Here is an 18,855-nt window from a genome sequence, read left to right as displayed (position 1 = left end):
GTTTCCATTTGTATGGTGTGCATATTTATTGTTAAAGAATGCATACCACAACAGGGAGCCGATCATCATACAAAATTGTTTATTTTTAATTTAATTTAAGCCTACCACACGTCGTCTGTCCATTTGAACTGCTTAAAAAATGATACATATTTGTTCAGTGCCACCAGAGTCTGGTGAGTCGAGTGTGACCTTCACTTTTTGCAAGATTTGTCTAAAGTCACTTAGAATTAAGTATCGTTTGCTATATTTCAATTATTCAGTCACTTGGTGATATAAATACAGATGACTTTAGTCAAGCAATGCGCTAGGTTACAAATGGTAGCCAATAGTGGTAAAATATAACAATTAAAAAAAAATCACGCATATACTATCAAAACCATCTTGCTCAAGCCCGTAACAGAGAATAGTTTTTTTTTGGCAAGTGTATTGAAATCTTTTAAGCGTGATTTTTCCATCGCTTTGTTGATTGTGCGCACATCGTGATCCTCCGCGCACATCGTGATCCTGCGATACTTTTTCTGCAATTGGTTTTTATCTTACTATCCTCGTTGATCCACCACCTAATGATCCTCGTTGATTCAGGAGATCCGAATATAGCGTATAGCTTGCAGAGACAACACTCTCGATCTGTTGTCACCACGCTTCTTAGATCCGATCTTCCATGATGTTTCTTATTTTTTAATAATTCCATAAAATGTCGAAAGTTTTATCTTAAGAACTTGACTAATGGCAGCTAAGGTGGCTCCATTTTCATACGCCGTTACTTGCACCTCCAGAATTCTTCAGAGCTTTGGCCGGAGCTCATGTCTATAAAGACGTAAATTAACCATTTTTGTCAAGGTTGGTTTCCTTCAACCCGTAGCTTGATTGTAACTTGCCTTACCTTTGTAAGGCAAAAATTAACCGACAAAGAAATGATTGATTAGCTTACAGTAAATCTTCCATGTTAAAACATAACACATGTCAAATGAGTAAATTATTGACTGGTAATTTACCCAGGAAATTAAAGGTGAGTCAAGCATAATTTAAACAGATTTGTCTCATTGGGTAGAGTCTGGAATAAAGGCAAAAAAGAACATAGTTATAGGACAGATAAAAGTGTCTGTCGATGAAGGTCACGCCTGTAATAAAATTCTTTCCGCTTGATTAAACATCAACGTTTTCGCTGTTTTCACAGCAATTGCGATAGTGAACGAAACCGCGCTGAAATAAACGTTACATAGCGTTACATTCAAAATTGGAAAACAAATCCTTCGAGTACATGACGTTACAGATCTGCTAGAATCTACATCTGACAACTGCTCGATTGGGTAGTTGGGAATTATTGAGAATTGCCCTGCTGTCACGTAAACGTCATCAAAAGTAAAATAAAAAATATTGCCGGTGTGAAAACGTGAGACCATCCCTGCTTGTTTGCGCAAGTAATAATTGTAAAGTGGCGTTGAATGTGAATTCGGGGTTTCCTCGAGCTTCAACTGTTGGTGACCATTGTTCCAACGGATGGTGCGGGATTCCATACGTAAATGTCCACTCAGTTTTTTCTCAACTTCCTCAGTAGATTAGTGCCTCCTAGAGTTGGCGGTCCCGTTGCAGTGCGACACATTTTCACCCTAGTACCTCCTGGTAGCATTCAATTTATCAGCTGTTCGTCCGCGCAAAAATTAGTTACTAAACTACAGAACCCTCAGCATCACGAACGAAATTCGATATCGGCACATCGACGTCTGTACGCGGCAAAAGCGATCCACCAGAGCGAAACATCGACAAAGCCTTTCAATTGGGGTTCGAACAAAAAGCACCGGGACGTGAAGCTTCGCCTCCAGCTGTTGGAAAACATGACTGACCCAAAGATTGAAGAACAGTTGGCGCCTTTGCGCGAAGCTGTAAAAGAGCAGGTATGTTATGGGGGCGTTTTGGGCCTTTCCATAACTGAAAATATGTATACACTTAATGATGCAATGTTTCATCCTCCTTTCACTATTTTCCGCAGGGAGACTTGGTTCGCAAGCTGAAAAGTGAAGGTGCGCCAGAAATCGACGTGAAAAAAGCGGTCAACGAGCTCAAAGCGCGCAAAAAAGTGCTGGAGGATCGCGAACTAAGTCTAGCGCCTCAAGTCGCCAGTTTCGATCGGGCACGCATGGAAGACCTTCTGAAACGGCGCTTCTTTTACGATCAAAGTTTTGCCATTTACGGTGGCATCACGGGCCAATATGACTTCGGTCCGATGGGCTGTGCGTTGAAATCAAACATGATTAACACGTGGCGGCAATTTTTCGTGCTCGAAGAACAGATGCTCGAGGTGGACTGTTCGATCTTAACACCGGAGCCGGTTCTGAAAGCGTCGGGGCATGTGGACCGCTTTGCCGATCTTATGACGAAGGACGTGAAAAATGGCGAATGTTTCCGATTAGATCATTTGATTAAGAATCATCTGGAGAAATTGGCAGCTGCCAAGGATGCCACGGCTGAGTTGAAGGACGAGTGCACGGATATCGTGATCAAGCTGGACGGTATGACGAAGGACGAGATGGCAGCCATCATGCGGAAGTACAGCATGAAATCACCCATCACTGGCAACGATCTAACGGAGCCCATTGAGTTCAATCTGATGTTCGGCACACAGATCGGTCCAACAGGCTTAGTTAAAGGTTTCCTGCGTCCCGAAACGGCTCAGGGCATTTTCGTGAACTTTAAGCGTCTGCTCGAGTTCAATCAAGGCCGCTTACCGTTTGCTGCTGCTCAAATCGGCAACAGCTTCCGCAACGAAATTTCACCCCGTTCCGGGTTGATTCGTGTGCGTGAGTTCACGATGTGCGAAATAGAGCACTTCTGCGATCCTCTAGCGAAAGATCATCCGAAGTTTGAGAATGTTGCGGACACGTTAATGACGCTTTATTCCGCATGCAACCAAATGGATGGAAAGAGTGCGCAGCAGATCCGTATCGGGGATGCGGTTGCCAGTGGACTGGTAGCAAACGAAACACTTGGCTACTTTATGGCGCGCATTCAAATGTTCCTGCATCGTATCGGAATTTTGCCGGATCGGTTACGCTTCCGTCAACATATGGGCAACGAGATGGCACATTATGCGTGCGATTGCTGGGATGCGGAATGTTTAACAAGCTACGGATGGATCGAATGTGTCGGTTGTGCCGATCGGTCTGCGTACGATCTGACTCAACACACGAACGCAACCGGTGTAAAGTTGGTCGCCGAGAAGAAATTGCCCGCACCCAAAACCATTGAGGTGACCGAGGTAGTGCCGAACAAGGCCGCAATAGGAAAGGCATTTAAAAAGGACGCCAAAGCCATCACGGAAGCGCTGGCAAAACTTAGCCTCGGAGAAGTTGTGACTATTGGAAAGAATCTTGATGAAAATGGCGCACACACGCTGGGTATCAATGGGACCGATGTGCAGCTAACCAATGATCTGATTGCCGTTAAAACTACCTCGAAAACGGTACACGTGGAGGAAATTACTCCAAGCGTAATCGAGCCTTCGTTTGGCATTGGACGCATCATGTATTCGCTGCTGGAGCACAGCTTCCGGATGCGAGACGGGGATGAGCAGCGCAGTTACTTCTCGTTGCCACCAGTAGTGGCTCCATTAAAATGTTCGGTTCTTCCGCTGAGTAACAATACCGAGTTTGCTCCGTTCGTGAAGAAGATTTGTAAGTATACCTACTTTAGTAAGCTAGGGAAATTAAGCATTACAACTACTATCTTTTGGATTCTTTCAGCGATGGCTTTAACATCCGTAGACGTGTCGCACAAGGTGGACGATTCTAGTGGATCGATCGGTCGTCGTTATGCGCGTACGGATGAGATTGCAATTCCGTACGGTATAACGATTGATTTTGATACGCTGAAGGAACCGCACACAGTGACGCTCCGCGAACGAGACTCGATGAAGCAAGTTCGCATTGGGGTAAGTTCCCGATTTAGCTGCCTCCCAACTGTAATAAGCCGTTGTAACACCATTGTACTTTTGTCATTTCTAGTTGGATGTAGTGGCGAGCACGATCCGCGATTTGGCTACCGGACGTAACAGCTGGTCCGAGGTGGAACAGAAGTATCCACGTTTTGAGCAGCAAGAAGCGACCGCCAAGTAAAGCAAAATACAAGCTGAAGTATGCATTTGAAAACGAAAATGACACTAAAAGCTTAAGAAAAAAAATCGCCTTTCTCGCGCGCAGTGGTGATTATTGGAGATTTGAAAATATTTAATTTACATCATGCTTTAATTATTAAGCCGAGGTACAGTTTCGTTCACGCAGTATGTATGCGCCGCAGAAATTACACTTAAAATAAAGTTTTGTTCTTAATTCCTCATTCGACGATGCTTTATAGTAACTCAATTTTTTTGCCACTGTATATTATGTAAATGCAATTTTAACTTTAATGAATCGTGTAAAAAAGCAAATGTATTATTATATAATAAATAAAACAAAAAAAGCAATTTTCCCATACCGGGAATCGAACCCGGGCCTTCCGGGTGAGAGCCGGATATCCTAACCACTAGACAATATGGGACTGTCGAAAGGTGGTTGTTTCATAATCTATTTAAACTTTTTGAAAGGTATAAACGCAGGTGATAGCACATAATCACATTGATATGATTGTGCATTGATGCGCATGAGACTTGGTGAAAAGGCAAACGAAGCCAGGTAAGTAAAACCAAAACATAAACCTAACTGAACTAACGAATATTTCGCATCCTTTTAGAAAGCAATTTTTTCCGGGCGAATTTTTAATATGACGTCCAGATCAACTTTGTATCGGAAGCGCAGACGCTTTCTTGAGGAGATTGATAGACAGGTTCAGGAAGAACTCGATGCATTGGCGGCTTCCGGTTCTGTTTCAGAGGCGGCATTAACCGACATGAGCGTTGGTAAGTGCGATCGTTTTTCTACAGTAATATAGAGTAATTTAGTTCATAGTGAAAGTAAAAAACATATCTAATAGTGTTGTCCATTTAGCAATACGACTCTCGCTTCTTAAACCCCCCTCGGGGAACCGCAGTTATTTTTGCATTGAAAATCATTTCCGCGAGATTAAACCACGGGGTAAACAGTTGATCAAGATTCGAGCCGACCTTAGGAAGGATAGTGAATAGAAATGGTGAAAGAATTTACGTGTGTGTTCTATCGGAAGCGAAAAAACTAGCGAAAAAACAACAACGCGAAATGCGTCCTTCTAAACCCACAGCGGATGTTGTCTACTCCCTGACTTGGTCTAAATGAAGGAGAAGACACCTTTTTTATATTATTGTGTGAGTTTCTGCTAATACAAACTCATTTCATATTTGCAAACTGCATTCGGTGTAGAAACTCAGTAAAATATTTAAAATTCCATAAGTCGTTCTGTTTGATCAGTTTTAATATATTTGTGCTTTTAGCTTGAATGTAAAAATATTCCAAAAAATACAACTCATAGTCTTTCAGACTTTCACCGTTAACCACAAAATGGAAAAGATATTGAAACAACACAATTAAATTGTGTCAGTTCTGTACACCCGACTAGATCATCATTCCAGTTCCTTGATTACTTGGTCCGCTACAATCGACTTTTGCACGTCGGTTACACCGCCGTATATTTCAGTAATGCGGGAATCCCGATAATAACGCTCGGCCGGATGATCTTTAACGTATCCCATACCGCCCAAAATTTGCTGACATCCATGAGCCGCATACGTTGCCGTTTCACCGGCTACCCATTTTGCCATCGAACAAGCCTTGGTTGCTCGCAGTCCACGATCCACTTCGCCGGCCGCTTTACGCACCAACAGGCGTGTCGTTTCGATTCGTGTTGCTATTTCAGCTATTCTTGTACGAACGGCAGGCAGATCGATCAGAGTGCCACCAAATGCGGTACGCTGTTTAGCGTACTCTATAGCCGTTTCGAGTGCGGCTTGGCTGATTCCAAGGGCTTGTGAAGCTATGCCTATCCTTGCCCGATCGAGTTGCTCCATTGCAATACGCATGCCGCCACCAACAGTACCAAGCACGTTTGCGGCTGGAACGCGTACATTTTCAAGTATTAAATCGCACGTTGATGTACCACGGATGCCCAATTTATCTTCCGGACGACCCCGATGCAGTCCAGCTAAGTGGCCTCCGTCAAAATCGACCAAAAATGCAGTAATGCCTTTGTACTTCAGCGATGGATCCACAGTGGCGAATATAATCCCAGCGACGGCTTCTATGCCCGATGTTACCCATCCCTTCGTGCCATTTAATATCCAACTCCCATCACCATCCTGGGTAGCCGTAGTCGTCATTGCGGCTACGTCTGAACCAGCACCAGCCTCGCTGAGTGCGAAAGCTCCAATGGTATGATTATCATATTTGTTAAAAAATCTTTCTCGCTGTTCATCTGTGCCCAACCGATGCAACAGGTTGGCGTACAGACAGTTGTGAATAGACACTATCGAACCGGTGCTTCCGCACCCTTTCGACAGCTCTTCCACCACGAGCGATAACGAAAGCATATCTAAACCAGAACCACCGTAACTGGGAGATACGGTAACTCGCATCATTCCTAACTGCGCCAGCTTGGCAATATGCTCTTTGGGAAAGGCACCGCTACGGTCAACGGTGCTTGCTGCCGGTTTTAATTCCCGCTCGCTAAATTGACGACATAGTTGCTGTACTTCCTGGTGTTCCTTGGACAGTTCGCAAACACTGAACGATCGCATTAAAATGCAACGTGTGTTGATGGCTAGAAATAGAGCAAGAAAAAAACTTCTTATCTTGACGCATTAGGGAAAATAGATAAACTCACCAGTGCAAACTTTACGGAACATTATTTAACTCGTTGAATCGAAGGGTGTTGAGGTATATTTTCGAAACGATATAACCAAAAACAGTTCAGCTACCTCAATCGATGACCGATTTCGCATGTTTAATTAAAATGTAAATCATTTGCCTTTTCCCCAGCACGGAAGTACTTTCGGCACAAGGTGGTGGAGTTGATTTGTTTACGTAAATAAATACGCTTATAATACCATTTGTACACTTCTAGAGCAGTGCTTGGTGTAGTTTCTTGATGATTAATGTATTACTTTTGAAAAGGAATACAGCACGTTGTAGAACAGGTCATGCACAAACTTAAAATAAGTTACAACAGGAATAAAATATAATTTAGCTCCTCATTTTAGAACCACAAGACTGTGTCAAAAGAAAAAATGAAAAAGGGTAAACAACATGACAGAACGATTGTTGTTTACAAACTTGCGTTTCTTCTGTTCAATGGAAAGAACGAATCGGAGCGCCTAAAAAGAAGCTTTGTGAAAATATTGTAGTATTTTAGGAGATTATTCCGTGCACTAAATCACCATGAATCGGTCTAAACAAGCTGCAAATAGAGTATCCGTGCTAGCAAAGCGAATATGGGAGCAATGTTTAAAGGAAGTAGAAGAGGAAATGCGACTTGAAGCTAGCAAGCGTATGCGTTTGATACCGAATGGTAATGTGAGCATTTAGAACCCTTTTATAGACCCAATTGTCTCAATTGTATTATCCCTCCAATAGTGTATTAGTAATTTATGGTTTAGTTGATTGTGATGTTGAATAAACGATTTTGTTAATAGGTTATTCAATATTCTTCACTTTACAGGGTATGTCAGGATTGGTGGCGCACAACCTAAAGCCGGAGCTCCTACCGAACTGCTTAGAAGTACACCGAATGAGAAACCACCAGCGCATAACGATCATGCACATAGACACATGGTGAAAACTGGACAAATCCCCAAGAAAAATAATTTGGTTTCTACTGTGAAAGAGAAAAAGGACCCTTTGAAACATTTGTCCAAACAACATCAACGCGTTGTGATAGATGGGCAGGCTCTTGAAGAAGATCTCCTGGAACAACATCGACAAGATGTGAAAAATGATCAAGAACCTCTCGAAGCATATTTGTCTGTACAAAATCGACAAGCTGTACAAGATGAGCAGGACCCTCTCGCAACCGAACAACACACTGTGAAAGAGGAATTAGATCCCCTTGAGGAACGCTTGCCTGAACAGCATCAATACACAATTCAGGATGAACCAGATCCTCTCGACGCACATTTGCCCGAAAAAATGGTTATAAAGACAGAGTGTGATGATGATGACCAGGAAGCGACTATATCGTTTGACGCTAAATTGCGTTGCTGGGCCAGAACACATCAAATACAGCCTGCAGCATTCAATGAATTACTGGTATTACTGCGACAAACTAAGAACGTTAATAACTTTTAACTACGCAGACTAATAAAGGCATTTGGAAGCCATTAAAGAATAAACGTTTTAAAGTGTAACTTGGCATTTTAACTCACCGAAAGATCGATTGTAGACGACAGTACTGCACACTTTGCGTTGTTACATCGGGTTCTGTACACTTTGCGTTGTTACATCAGGTTTATTCAAACGCAAAATTGACTAGTGTACTAAAATAACTGATCTAATCACGCCCAAAAACGATACGGCAATTTAAAACCACCAAAATTAATAGTGCAAGTTTTGTTTTGCTATTCCTGGAATTCGGTTTGTTGGGAATTTAAAAATGACAATTGTTCAGGAATTTGGGGGCAAATTTTTGGCAGCTGTCAGTTGTGCTCCTCTTGTCAACACACGACTGTCATTCGATTGCACATGTGCTTCATTTACCTCGAATGTGCATATAGAATTATTACTTTTCTCGATTGTTCTGTGTAATTAACTGTGCTGACCACAATATTCATACCATGGTGAAGAAAAATAAAGTAAAGATTCCGACGGTAATCAATACGAATGCGAAAAACGGCCATGGTGAGTAGAAGATCTCATCGACGGTGCGCGATACGAACACGGACACTTTCCGGGACGCGTAGGTTTGTGCTCGCTATGAGTTGACTTCACCCAACATGTTTCCATTCATATAGGTGCAGTGGAAGATTTGGAAGATAACTATGTGGCAGAAGAAACAACACCAAAAGGCAAGCAAATGGTAAAGAAAAAGAACAAACCTGTTCAACCGGTGATGGAAGGCAGCGCGGAAGTTGGTCGTGGTAAGCAAGCGGTTCACAATCTTAATCACAACGTGTGCGTATTCATACAAGTGTAAAATTCTCGTATTTCAGGTGTAAAACGACCTAAAGATGACTCGGATGATGAGGGTGAGGAAAACGGTACAAATTTGCATTTGGAGAGTAGGAATGAAGAATTTGATGATGATGAGCTCCAAAAGGAGACTGCAGAAGGAGCTGCGGAACCGCAAATAACAAATAATGCTTACGAAATACTTCTCGGAAACCGAGAGTTCAGTTCGCTCGTTGGAAAGGTTTCCAATAACACGATGAAGGCCATCGACGATATGGGTTTCACCAAGATGACAGAAATCCAGGCCAAATCTATTCCTCCCTTGCTGGAGTGTAGGGATTTGATCGGATCGGCCAAAACGGGAAGCGGAAAAACGTTGGCCTTTCTTATACCGGCGGTTGAGCTAATACACAAGCTTCGATTCAAGCCCCGCAACGGAGCTGGCGTCATAATCATTTCTCCGACGCGTGAACTGGCGATGCAAATCTTCGGTGTGCTGAAGGAACTGATGACGTATCACTGTCAGACGTACGGTTTACTAATGGGAGGAGCAACCCGGCACACGGAAAATGAAAAGTTGGAAAAGGGCCTCAACATTATCGTTGCAACGCCAGGGCGATTGTTGGATCACCTTAAAACGACACCGCACTTCCTGTATAAGAACTTGCAGTGCTTGATCATCGATGAGTGCGATCGCATTTTGGAGATCGGGTTTGAAGAGGATCTAAAACAGATTATTGGCATTTTGCCGAGTAAGTATCAAACCACACACTTGTTCATGTATTGTTGAATGTGTAATTTAATTCGTTTCGCTTACAGAAAAACGTCAGACCGTTCTTTTTTCGGCCACACAATCATCCCGTATGGATGAGTTGGGAAAGCTAGCCTTGAAATCGGAACCGATTTACGTCGGTGTGGATGACAACAAGAAGGAGGCCACGGTAACGGGACTCGAGCAAGGTTACATTGTGTGTCCCTCGGAGAGGCGTCTGCTTGTGCTTTTTACCTTCTTGAGGAAGAATCGAAAGAAGAAGGTTATGGTGTTCTTTTCATCCTGTCTGTCGGTGAAGTTCCATCACGAACTATTCAACTACATCGATCTTCCGGTGATGTCGATTCACGTAGGTTTCACCAGTGACCCCAAAGGATCACGAATATTTGCTTTCACGATTGTATTTTCAAACTTTCATTTTTCTTCAGGGCAAACAAAAGCAATCGAAACGTACCTCGGTATTTTTCCAGTTCTGTAACGCAGAAACGGGAATCCTGCTCTGCACGGATGTCGCTGCTCGTGGTCTTGATATTCCGGCCGTGGATTGGATCGTACAGTACGATCCTCCGAACGATACGAAGGAATACATTCATCGTGTTGGGCGAACGGCCCGAGGAGAGGATTTGTGTGGCCATGCGCTACTAATGCTCCGTCCGGAAGAGCTTGGCTTCTTGAAGTATCTGAAGCAAGCTAAGGTGCCGCTGAATGAGTTTGAATTTTCTTGGAGCAAGATAGCGGACATCCAGCTGCAACTGGAGAATCTGATGTCGAAGAATTACTTTCTTAATCAGTCAGGCAAACTGGCTTTCAAGACGTACGTACGCGCGTACGAAGGACACCACATGAAGGACGTGTTCAATTTGGCAAACCTCGATTTGATGCAGGTTGCAAAAAATTTTGGTTTCACGCAACCACCGTATGTTGATTTTGGCAAGAGTTTCAGGCTGCACCATCCGGAACGAAGACCAGGAAACCGTGGAATGGGACACTTCAAGACACTCAACAAAGAGAAAACGAAATCGTTGAACATTAAGCACATTACCGATAGGAATCAGTTGAAAAAAATTAAATACGAGTGAGTGCAGAACAGGTCGGGTGAACTATAGCGTCAAATAAAACCACATTTTATTGATGGGTTCCCGGAACAGGAACAAAATAATAATACTTAATTTTGTCATCTCTCTCTGAGAGGAATGCGTGAAACGGAAACATCACAGATCGTAAAATGGAAAGGAACGAACGAAACTTAACGGTGACTAGCGTTGCACATTTTCCTTTCAATGTAGAGTAGTGTACGAGCGTTGCAGTTCCGCGGGACCACCGGTGGAACTCGTTGCACCTGAGGAATTGTTGTTTATGTTGCTGTTTGAATTTCGGGCCTGTGACATCATGTGCTCTACACGGTTGGTAGTTTCTCGCACCACCCCGGATATGTCGGTCAAGTCCGGCAGGTCCAGAGTGATGTGTGCCGAAAATCTCTTGTACACAGAGCTGTTAGTATCTTTCTTGGGTCGTCTGGATTCTACGTACTTGAGCTGCTGTTTGAGAAATATGGCATTTTTCAGCAACTCTTGAACGTTTTTCAATGAAGTGTCGGCAGCCTCGATATCTTTCACGGCACTGTTGGGATAACCAGTAGAAACTGTGATTAGGGCTTTAATTAACGCAGAATGTCGCGCGTCCTACCGACCTTATCGCATACTCCATATCGTAACACTTGCCCTGCAGATCCTGCTGTAGCTGTACGACTTCCGCTCGGCGGTCTACGATGAGCGGGATTACCTTGCGGACATGTTCCTGGATGCGGTAAAACGCTAAACTTGGCTCGTTGGCAATTATGTGCATATTCTCCGATATTTTTTCAGTCGCTAAGGGAAAGAGTAAAGTTTAATCTTGTAGCGCACACTTGGTGAACATTTTAGGATCATACTTTTCTTCACTTTTGCCTGCAATTCAGGGTCGTTAACGGTGGAAACTTTTTGGTTCATTGTAAAGAATGTGCTAAATTACACCAACAGTTTGCAGCAAAACGGAATGGAGTGTTTTGGTTTTAGAAAAGCAAGTTGACAGTAGAGGCTGGACGCGAAACGAGAATAAATTGTAAACAAAATCATATCACAATAGGAAATCTTCGGTCATCGTCGAATTGTTATTATTTTTTAAGATCCTAAATTCGATCATTACTAATGAAGTAACATAATTAAATTATATTCGTTCGTCTTTATATTGGATCGCCTAAAACGTTTATGATAATATAGATGTACTCCAAAGAATCGAATTTGATAAACATAGCACTTCCACTGAAATGCAATTCCGCCTCCCAGATGATCAACGATCACCCTTCTTGATGTGTGTAGACTGTGTTTATGATCACATTCGATCTTCTGGATTCCCCTAAAATTACTCTTTTGCGAAAATGTTAACCAACGTAATGCGGAAATTCTTCTCACTTTCTTTCCATAAGAACACATGAAAACGCGCGATAAAAACCGGAAGCACGTATGCGATGTTTGCCATAAAAAGATCACAATGCATGGCATATTCAAATCAACACCTTTAAATGTTACAACTTCAGGACCGACTTTCCAATGTTATCACCACGCAACATTTTTATAAAAGCATCCGGTGCGTTTTCAAAGCCCTCGTAGACCGTCTCTAGGTGTGTCAGCTTTTTCTCCTTGATCCACTGCAGCATCTGCGTGATGCCCTCTTGCCACCTGTCCAACCAGCGGAACACAACGAACCCTTCCTGTCGCAGTTGCTTGGTGACAAAGTCTCGCTGCGGATCCGTCACTTGCTTAGGTTTCCCATTGTAACTCGATACAGTCCCACACACGGAAATGCGACCGTAAAGATTCATCCGTTCGCGTACCAATTCCGTCAGCTCACCACCTACATTGTCGAAGTAACAGTCAACGCCTTTGGGTGTTGCTTGAAGCAATTGTTCCCGCACGGAACCGGAACGATAGTTAATGACGGCATCAAACCCGATCTCCTTAAGGACGCGCATTTTTTCTTCCGATCCTGCAACACCCACTACGTAGCAGCCCATTGTTTTGGCAATTTGACCAACCAAATGTCCGACCGCACCGGCAGCCGCACTTACTACTACCGTTTCACCCTGTTTCGGCTTACATATTTCCAGAAACCCGAAATACGCCGTATTACCGGATAGACCGAGCGCACCGAGTCCGATCGCGTGAGAATATCCCTCCACCTCGGGCACAAGATATGGTCTTTGGTCTTTGCGCTTGGTCGGATTGAGGATGGCATGCGTACACCAACCTAATCGGGCGCACACATGTGCATCGCGCGGAAATAATTCATTCTTTGATTCGATCACCTTCGCGATGGCCATCCCGATCACGGGACTGCCGACCGGCAGTATGCCAATCTCCATGTACCCTCGTAAACCGGCATCGAGGCTAAAGTACAACGTTTGAACCAGAAAATCTAAAACAAAGATAACATTTTGTTAAAAATAAATAAACGATTTGGGGCAATACACCATTACCTCCAGGTTCCAGTGCAGGTAGCTCTTCTTGCTCGATGGAGAAATCCGTCGGTTTGGGTTCGCCATCCGGTCGCTTCACATACATCCATTTCCTTGCCAGCACCATGTTCCAGAACAACTAGTTTAGTGGAGATATGTACTTTGCGCTTGTCTTATCAAATGAATGCTATCACAGCCCCACCGAATGCCGCAACAGCCCAATACACAAAATGAGATACTGGCGCAATTACAAAGGTGGCTAAAAAGATAAGATGATTTTTACGGATTGATTTGTTTACCTATGTGTATAGTTCTTCAATTTCGGTATGGGAAAAGTGTTCGAGTGGACTTCAATGCAGCTTCATTGGATGTAAACACCGGAACCGCATATTCGAGAAACATTTAAACAATTGAACCCATCGTAATGATTTGTGCAAATGGCGAAGTTCTATCGTTTTAATAAAAGGTAAAAAATCATTTTAATTCCTTAATCTTTTTGGGCAATGCACCTTTTTGCAAACAAATCCCATTCTCGTTATATTTGTAATAAAATTTCTCTAAATTATTATGTATTTATGTATCTTGTGTTTTAAAACGATCCAAACCCAAGTAGAATTTGTCAAGCGAAATATAGGCCCGAGGGGGTGTGAAGGGTAAAAATTTGCTCGAATCGTGAGATGGAAGAAACTTCGCCGTAGGAAAGAGCAGGACGACGATAAAAATCTATGATGGTGTTGGTGAACGTCACCCATCCTATGGCGGCATTTTCAAAACAAAAACAAATCGTATGCCTAACGAATATACGCTAAACGTATATTCATATTTCCTGCGTGTTTTGAGTGTTTTGTGGCTCCCATTTTGGTGAAAAAGTGTTTAATTATGTATAATAAAAACGTTTAAAGAAAAGAAGAGTGTTATTCTAACATGCTGAACTAATTTCAGACAGTTAAAAATGGACGTAGAAACAGATAAGCCAGCAGGAGTTCAGAAGGACTAGGTAAGTTGTATTTCGTTTCTTCATGTGCTGTGTTTAGTTATATTCATAGAATATACTACAGGACAACGAGCGTTTAATTAAACGTGTAAAACTTCTATGTTTTAGCAAATTGGATAGCCGTACGCTGCAGATGCAGGTGCTTAAATCGGAAGTACAGGACAGCATTCTAGAGTGTGAATAGGAGTGTTTTTAGAAGAACGACGATTGGAATCAATCCGGAACGAAAGAAGAGGGTAAATATACTGGGGCTGATAGTGCAAATAGGCTAAGGACATGGGATTATCTCTTAAAACATTTATCTCAACTGCAATTGAAAGATATATTGCTTTTAACTCTAATAGTAATACTATTTGTTTTCTTTGTTTAGGAATGTAAAACCCCTTTTCAATGTGCCGCTACGAGTTGATTAATGTTGTAGGATGACCGTTGAAGGCTTGCAAAGTGGTCTTGGATGTTGTTTTCGGTAAGTATTGTAGCAGTGCAAGATAATCATGTGCCTACTTTATCGTACTGACTTTTCTTCTTGGCTCGTTTTAGGTTTTAGCTGGCGATGCTCTTATACGCATCGTGTCGAATGGATAGCTGCTAAGCAACGTCCTTGGAGGACATGGCCCCAACTTCTTTCATACGTGTTCTAACCGTTGCACGTTAGCGCCCAGTAATGCAAGCGTATCTGTCGTCAATTGAAAGTAAAATAGCGAGCGCTTAGATTACCTTTGCCAGGATAATCCTAGAGTCGTGATCAGATAAGATGTAGGTAAAGGATGGTGTAAAACGTAAAATGTCCTTAATTAGTAAGATTTTTTGTAAAAGGGATAGATAGAACAGCACAATCTTTAAACAGCAGAATCTTTACGCAACTTCTATGTACGCATTTAGGTGTAAGAAACAAACGAATCATATTTACATAAAACGATCTTTGTATGTAGAACTAACCTCGTTAGGAACGTTAGGGAGAACTGGAAATGGCATGCCGAAGTTTCGCCAGGTTGAAAAAAAAACATGCGCGTATGTTAAAAAAGTTAAAATAAAGTTTATTACGTATAGGGCATAGTAAGGAGTTGTCTTTTCCTACAAAAAATGTATAGCTTTAAAAAGAAGATGCGTTACGTATTGTACCGAAGGTATCGTTAAAAGTGATAAGAAAGTGGATACAGATTCAAATAAAATACAAAATCAAATCAAATGTACATAATCCTTTTATCATTCTAATATTCAAAAAATAAATAAAGCTACCACAAACATGAACAATAAAAAACAACGTTGGCGTTCCTCCGTGTAGAAAGCACCAAACACATTTGTTTTGACGCCAGCCGCAGATCAGTAAAATAGATCATCTGAATAGCAGCGATCCCGTTACTACCATGTACCATGTCCAAAGCCTCGGTGAGTAAAGAAAATTTCTCTAATTAAAAAATATATGTTCTCTATCTATCTCATTCGCAGACACAAATCTAAAAATAGAACGGATATCTACAACAGTCGCGCTGTTGTAAGGAATTAGAAGCAAGCAAAGGATCACACATAACCTCTTTTTTTCGCCTACGCTAAGGCCGGCTGACAAGTTGGTGTAAATGTGTTCGTGTCGCCATGGTTTCTCTTGTGTGCGTGCCATCCGACCCCCCGATAAGCTGCCGCGCGGTCGAGTCCATTAAAAAAAGCCAAAAAACTGCTCGAAATTTCTACTTGGGAAATTGCACATTCGTACCCCTTTGGTGTCAAAATAGCCAACTGTCACCGGTGACATTACCACTTGCCCCTTCCACCTAAAAAAATACGCAAAAGAAAGACGAACGCGACTTTTCCCATCCTTCTTTCTGTGTTAAATAATTGCTCTATTTATGTGCATTTGGGTGAGAAATTCGGTAAAAGTGCATACACCGGCTTACTGTTTGCGTATTCGTTAAGGGTGTACGTTAGGCGAGCGAACCACAGCTATGTCAGACATTGACGACGATTTCATGTGCGACGATGATGATGATGATTACGGACTGGTAAGATACGCGCAAAATATAAATATGTACATGCTATGTGTTGTTGAAACCGGCAGAGCTTTCATTCGGTGCAACCATATCAAGCAACCAACGGTCGGGATCGGTAGTTATGTGTAGATCGTTGGCTGCTTTATGATATGAAATAACTTTGAATGGAAAAGAAAACGAAAATATTCCCTTGTTGAACATGAAATGCATTGGAATTGTCTTTTGCAGGAATATTCCGAAGATAGCAACTCGGAACCGGATGTGGATTTGGAAAATCAATACTACAACAGCAAGGCTCTGAAGGAGGAAGCTCCACAGGATGCGCTGAAATCCTTCCAGAAGGTGCTGGATCTGGAGAATGGAGAAAAAGGCGAATGGGGCTTCAAGGCGCTCAAACAGATGATAAAGCTAAACTTTAAGTTGCAAAACTATCAGGAAATGATGGCCCGCTACAAACAACTGCTCACGTACATCAAGAGTGCTGTAACGCGAAACCATTCGGAGAAGTCGATCAATTCCATACTGGATTATATTTCCACGTCAAAAAATGTAAGTGTTTCCAGTTAGTTTGAGTTTTGATTTGCCACTGTTCATTAACTAATAACGTTCGCTTGCAGATGGAACTTTTGCAAAATTTCTATGAAACAACGCTGGAAGCACTGAAGGACGCGAAGAACGATCGGCTATGGTTTAAAACAAACACCAAACTAGGCAAGCTGTACTTTGACCGGAATGATTTCGGCAAGTTGCAGAAAATCCTTAAACAGTTGCACCAATCCTGCCAAACGGACGATGGTGAGGACGATCTGAAGAAGGGCACACAGCTACTCGAGATTTATGCGCTCGAGATCCAAATGTACACGGTGCAGAAGAACAACAAAAAGCTAAAGGCACTGTACGAGCAGTCGCTGCACATTAAGTCAGCCATTCCGCATCCGTTGATAATGGGTGTAATTCGGGAGTGCGGTGGCAAGATGCATCTGCGGGAGGGAGAATTCGAGAAGGCACACACGGACTTTTTTGAGGCATTCAAAAATTACGACGAATCCGGTTCGTCTCGCCGGACGACCTGCTTGAAGTACCTTGTGCTGGCAAACATGCTGATGAAATCCGGCATCAATCCGTTCGATTCGCAGGAAGCGAAACCGTACAAGAACGATCCAGAGATCTTGGCCATGACAAACCTGGTGATGGCGTACCAGAACAATGACATTATGGAGTTCGAAGCGATCCTGCGCAACAACCGTAACAACATTATGGCGGATCAATTTATACGGGAGCACATTGAGGATTTGCTGCGCAATATACGTACGCAGGTGTTGATAAAGTTGATTCGGCCGTATACAAAAATTACGATTCCTTTCATATCGAGCGAGTTGAATATAGAACCGGCGGAGGTGGAAAGTTTGCTTGTATCCTGCATACTGGACAAGTAAGAATGTGACCGCAGTGGGTATTACATACTGATATTAATTATGTTTCCTTGTTCTACTCCATTTTCAGCACGATCCAGGGTCGTATCGATCAAGTAAATCAAGTGCTGGAATTGAACAAAGAAGCGCGTTGCGGTGAACGAGACATTGCGATCGAGAAGTTGGCCACACAAATAAATTCCGTACAGGCGGCCATTATCAACAAGATGGCCTGAAATCAGGATTACTAAAGTGATCATGCTCGATGGATGGTGGCTGTAAAAAATAAAACACACAGGAAAGATCCCAGTGCAGTGGTGAGATGGCGAATGGGAACGAATGCAGTGTAGATCGCGAATACTGAATCACGGATCACGAGTGAAAAAGACACGTAAAAACGTTCTGCGAGCGGTATAGCTGTTACCTGTGGATCTGCTATTATGCAAAGTCAGTCAGTCAGCTGATTAAAATAATCTCACTTGCCGCGTTTGTCAATATTTGTCTTTTGTTTCTGATAGTGAGCCGGTTGCTAAACGATTCAACGGTTTTTTTTCGTTTAAATGATATTCATTTTTATGCTCGAATATCATTGAATTTAGGGGGATGTGGGCAACGATGCAACGGTGAGATTATTGGCACAATATACAATATACAAGAGATACGTTTAAATGCCTGCAGGTGAAATCAAACCTCTACACACAAACACACGCGATCGTCGAGTAGAAGGTGCATGTGTAAGATGAACAATAATTGCAGAATAAACCCTTGCGAATGCTGATTGTTAGAAGAATGTGTTTGGTTTAGGCAATTAATTCCGTAATGCTCTAAGTAAGATACTTTGAGTTTTATCTTCCCCTCTTTACATCAATGAACTGATTAATTAAGATTTTTGTGAAAGAAAAGAAGTCCAACAAGTCCAACGATATTGTGCAGTTCCTGATGCATCCGAATATTAACGAACAGTTCAATTAAAAGGTTGAAGATTTACTTGTTTGTTGCTTTGGAAAATTTCTTTTTAATAATTTTTTTAGTACTATTGATTTAAAGTACAGTCGGAATGTAAATGTCGGTATTTATAGATATAAATATTACGCAAATTAATTATTTCCAAGCTTATCTAAACTAATGACGGAAACC

At 42.3% G+C, this 18,855-nt stretch overlaps 7 protein-coding genes, 1 long non-coding RNA gene and 1 other non-coding gene across 13 annotated transcripts; 5 read left to right on the top strand and 4 right to left on the bottom strand.

Moving 5' to 3' along the window:
* Nucleotides 1-1,280: 1,280 nt before the first annotated feature.
* On the top strand, nt 1,281-4,332 carry LOC125763757 (glycine--tRNA ligase). The gene is made up of 4 exons (XM_049427207.1): nt 1,281-1,895; nt 1,991-3,671; nt 3,741-3,928; nt 4,002-4,332. Exons 1-4 carry the CDS (start codon nt 1,524-1,526, stop codon nt 4,110-4,112), a joined length of 2,352 nt encoding a protein of 783 aa, XP_049283164.1. The 5' UTR covers nt 1,281-1,523; the 3' UTR covers nt 4,113-4,332.
* Nucleotides 4,333-4,450: 118 nt separating this feature from the next.
* Nucleotides 4,451-8,493, top strand: LOC125763762 (uncharacterized). 3 transcript variants are annotated; one of them, XM_049427218.1, is made up of 3 exons: nt 4,451-4,667; nt 4,726-4,891; nt 7,618-8,493. In XM_049427218.1, the coding sequence occupies exons 2-3, from the start codon at nt 4,756-4,758 to the stop codon at nt 8,241-8,243; spliced, it is 762 nt and encodes a 253-aa protein (XP_049283175.1). In that variant the 5' UTR covers nt 4,451-4,667; nt 4,726-4,755; the 3' UTR covers nt 8,244-8,493. The 3 variants fall into 3 exon arrangements, with proteins under 3 accessions (XP_049283175.1, XP_049283176.1, XP_049283177.1); XM_049427219.1 differs by lacking the exons at nt 4,451-4,667; nt 4,726-4,891 and adding an exon at nt 7,224-7,467; XM_049427220.1 differs by lacking the exons at nt 4,451-4,667; nt 4,726-4,891 and adding an exon at nt 7,224-7,472.
* Nucleotides 4,462-4,533, bottom strand: Trnae-cuc (transfer RNA glutamic acid (anticodon CUC)). Its single transcript has one exon. It is a non-coding gene; the product is annotated as a tRNA-Glu (tRNA).
* Nucleotides 5,362-7,183, bottom strand: LOC125763760 (short-chain specific acyl-CoA dehydrogenase, mitochondrial-like). Its single transcript, XM_049427213.1, has 2 exons — nt 6,784-7,183; nt 5,362-6,720 (listed from the first exon to the last, which is right to left on the bottom strand). Exons 1-2 carry the CDS (start codon nt 6,803-6,805, stop codon nt 5,528-5,530), a joined length of 1,215 nt encoding a protein of 404 aa, XP_049283170.1. The 5' UTR covers nt 6,806-7,183; the 3' UTR covers nt 5,362-5,527.
* A 122-nt stretch (nt 8,494-8,615) lies between the features above and the next one.
* LOC125763758 (probable ATP-dependent RNA helicase pitchoune) lies at nt 8,616-10,996 on the top strand. Its single transcript, XM_049427208.1, has 5 exons — nt 8,616-8,792; nt 8,906-9,031; nt 9,104-9,814; nt 9,882-10,183; nt 10,263-10,996. Exons 1-5 carry the CDS (start codon nt 8,729-8,731, stop codon nt 10,911-10,913), a joined length of 1,854 nt encoding a protein of 617 aa, XP_049283165.1. The 5' UTR covers nt 8,616-8,728; the 3' UTR covers nt 10,914-10,996.
* LOC125763763 (BLOC-1-related complex subunit 8 homolog) lies at nt 10,931-11,923 on the bottom strand. Its single transcript, XM_049427222.1, has 3 exons — nt 11,765-11,923; nt 11,525-11,702; nt 10,931-11,454 (listed from the first exon to the last, which is right to left on the bottom strand). The coding sequence occupies exons 1-3, from the start codon at nt 11,820-11,822 to the stop codon at nt 11,112-11,114; spliced, it is 579 nt and encodes a 192-aa protein (XP_049283179.1). The 5' UTR covers nt 11,823-11,923; the 3' UTR covers nt 10,931-11,111.
* A 394-nt stretch (nt 11,924-12,317) lies between these two features.
* Nucleotides 12,318-13,749, bottom strand: LOC125763761 (prostaglandin reductase 1-like). Of its 3 annotated transcripts, none has more exons than XM_049427216.1 (3): nt 13,627-13,749; nt 13,349-13,466; nt 12,318-13,287 (listed from the first exon to the last, which is right to left on the bottom strand). In XM_049427216.1, exons 2-3 carry the CDS (start codon nt 13,452-13,454, stop codon nt 12,398-12,400), a joined length of 996 nt encoding a protein of 331 aa, XP_049283173.1. In that variant the 5' UTR covers nt 13,455-13,466; nt 13,627-13,749; the 3' UTR covers nt 12,318-12,397. The 3 variants fall into 3 exon arrangements, with proteins under 3 accessions (XP_049283173.1, XP_049283174.1, XP_049283171.1); XM_049427217.1 differs by having other exon boundaries at nt 13,349-13,514; nt 13,627-13,735; XM_049427214.1 differs by lacking the exon at nt 13,627-13,749 and having other exon boundaries at nt 13,349-13,620.
* Nucleotides 13,750-13,934: 185 nt separating this feature from the next.
* On the top strand, nt 13,935-15,741 carry LOC125765611 (uncharacterized). Its single transcript, XR_007418567.1, has 2 exons — nt 13,935-14,324; nt 14,430-15,741. It is a non-coding gene; the product is annotated as an uncharacterized LOC125765611 (long non-coding RNA).
* Nucleotides 15,742-16,077: 336 nt separating this feature from the next.
* Nucleotides 16,078-18,508, top strand: LOC125765583 (COP9 signalosome complex subunit 2). Its single transcript, XM_049430892.1, has 4 exons — nt 16,078-16,318; nt 16,535-16,855; nt 16,924-17,738; nt 17,810-18,508. The coding sequence occupies exons 1-4, from the start codon at nt 16,262-16,264 to the stop codon at nt 17,952-17,954; spliced, it is 1,338 nt and encodes a 445-aa protein (XP_049286849.1). The 5' UTR covers nt 16,078-16,261; the 3' UTR covers nt 17,955-18,508.
* Nucleotides 18,509-18,855: the final 347 nt, after the last annotated feature.

This window comes from Anopheles funestus, chromosome 2RL (assembly GCF_943734845.2).
Source record: "Anopheles funestus chromosome 2RL, idAnoFuneDA-416_04, whole genome shotgun sequence".
In the NCBI taxonomy this organism is placed as follows: Eukaryota; Metazoa; Arthropoda; class Insecta; order Diptera; family Culicidae; genus Anopheles; species Anopheles funestus.
This window is presented reverse-complemented; position numbering and strand designations above follow the sequence as displayed.

What these genes read in the sequence shown, in the direction of transcription:
- LOC125763757 (XM_049427207.1), top strand. Translation starts at nt 1,524, where the DNA reads ATGTCCACTCAGTTTTTTCTCAACTTCCTCAGTAGATTAGTGCCTCCT. An exon ending in TCCGTTCGTGAAGAAGATTT is followed by an intron (nt 3,672 to 3,740) that starts GTAAGTATACCT and finishes GGATTCTTTCAG; the next exon opens with CGATGGCTTTAACATCCGTA. An exon ending in TGAAGCAAGTTCGCATTGGG is followed by an intron (nt 3,929 to 4,001) that starts GTAAGTTCCCGA and finishes TGTCATTTCTAG; the next exon opens with TTGGATGTAGTGGCGAGCAC.
- LOC125763762 (XM_049427218.1), top strand. Translation starts at nt 4,756, where the DNA reads ATGACGTCCAGATCAACTTTGTATCGGAAGCGCAGACGCTTTCTTGAG. An exon ending in ATTAACCGACATGAGCGTTG is followed by an intron (nt 4,892 to 7,617) that starts GTAAGTGCGATC and finishes TTCACTTTACAG; the next exon opens with GGTATGTCAGGATTGGTGGC.
- LOC125763760 (XM_049427213.1), bottom strand. Translation starts at nt 6,805, where the DNA reads ATGTTCCGTAAAGTTTGCACTG. An exon ending in GTTCCGTAAAGTTTGCACTG is followed by an intron (nt 6,721 to 6,783) that starts GTGAGTTTATCT and finishes CTCTATTTCTAG; the next exon opens with CCATCAACACACGTTGCATT.
- LOC125763758 (XM_049427208.1), top strand. Translation starts at nt 8,729, where the DNA reads ATGGTGAAGAAAAATAAAGTAAAGATTCCGACGGTAATCAATACGAAT. An exon ending in CAGCGCGGAAGTTGGTCGTG is followed by an intron (nt 9,032 to 9,103) that starts GTAAGCAAGCGG and finishes CTCGTATTTCAG; the next exon opens with GTGTAAAACGACCTAAAGAT. An exon ending in GATTATTGGCATTTTGCCGA is followed by an intron (nt 9,815 to 9,881) that starts GTAAGTATCAAA and finishes TTTCGCTTACAG; the next exon opens with AAAAACGTCAGACCGTTCTT.
- LOC125763763 (XM_049427222.1), bottom strand. Translation starts at nt 11,822, where the DNA reads ATGAACCAAAAAGTTTCCACCGTTAACGACCCTGAATTGCAGGCAAAA. An exon ending in GCAGGCAAAAGTGAAGAAAA is followed by an intron (nt 11,703 to 11,764) that starts GTATGATCCTAA and finishes TCTTTCCCTTAG; the next exon opens with CGACTGAAAAAATATCGGAG. An exon ending in GATATGGAGTATGCGATAAG is followed by an intron (nt 11,455 to 11,524) that starts GTCGGTAGGACG and finishes TTATCCCAACAG; the next exon opens with TGCCGTGAAAGATATCGAGG.
- LOC125763761 (XM_049427216.1), bottom strand. Translation starts at nt 13,454, where the DNA reads ATGGTGCTGGCAAGGAAATGGATGTATGTGAAGCGACCGGATGGCGAA. An exon ending in ACCTGCACTGGAACCTGGAG is followed by an intron (nt 13,288 to 13,348) that starts GTAATGGTGTAT and finishes TCTTTGTTTTAG; the next exon opens with ATTTTCTGGTTCAAACGTTG.
- LOC125765583 (XM_049430892.1), top strand. Translation starts at nt 16,262, where the DNA reads ATGTCAGACATTGACGACGATTTCATGTGCGACGATGATGATGATGAT. An exon ending in ATGATGATGATTACGGACTG is followed by an intron (nt 16,319 to 16,534) that starts GTAAGATACGCG and finishes TGTCTTTTGCAG; the next exon opens with GAATATTCCGAAGATAGCAA. An exon ending in GTATCCTGCATACTGGACAA is followed by an intron (nt 17,739 to 17,809) that starts GTAAGAATGTGA and finishes CTCCATTTTCAG; the next exon opens with CACGATCCAGGGTCGTATCG.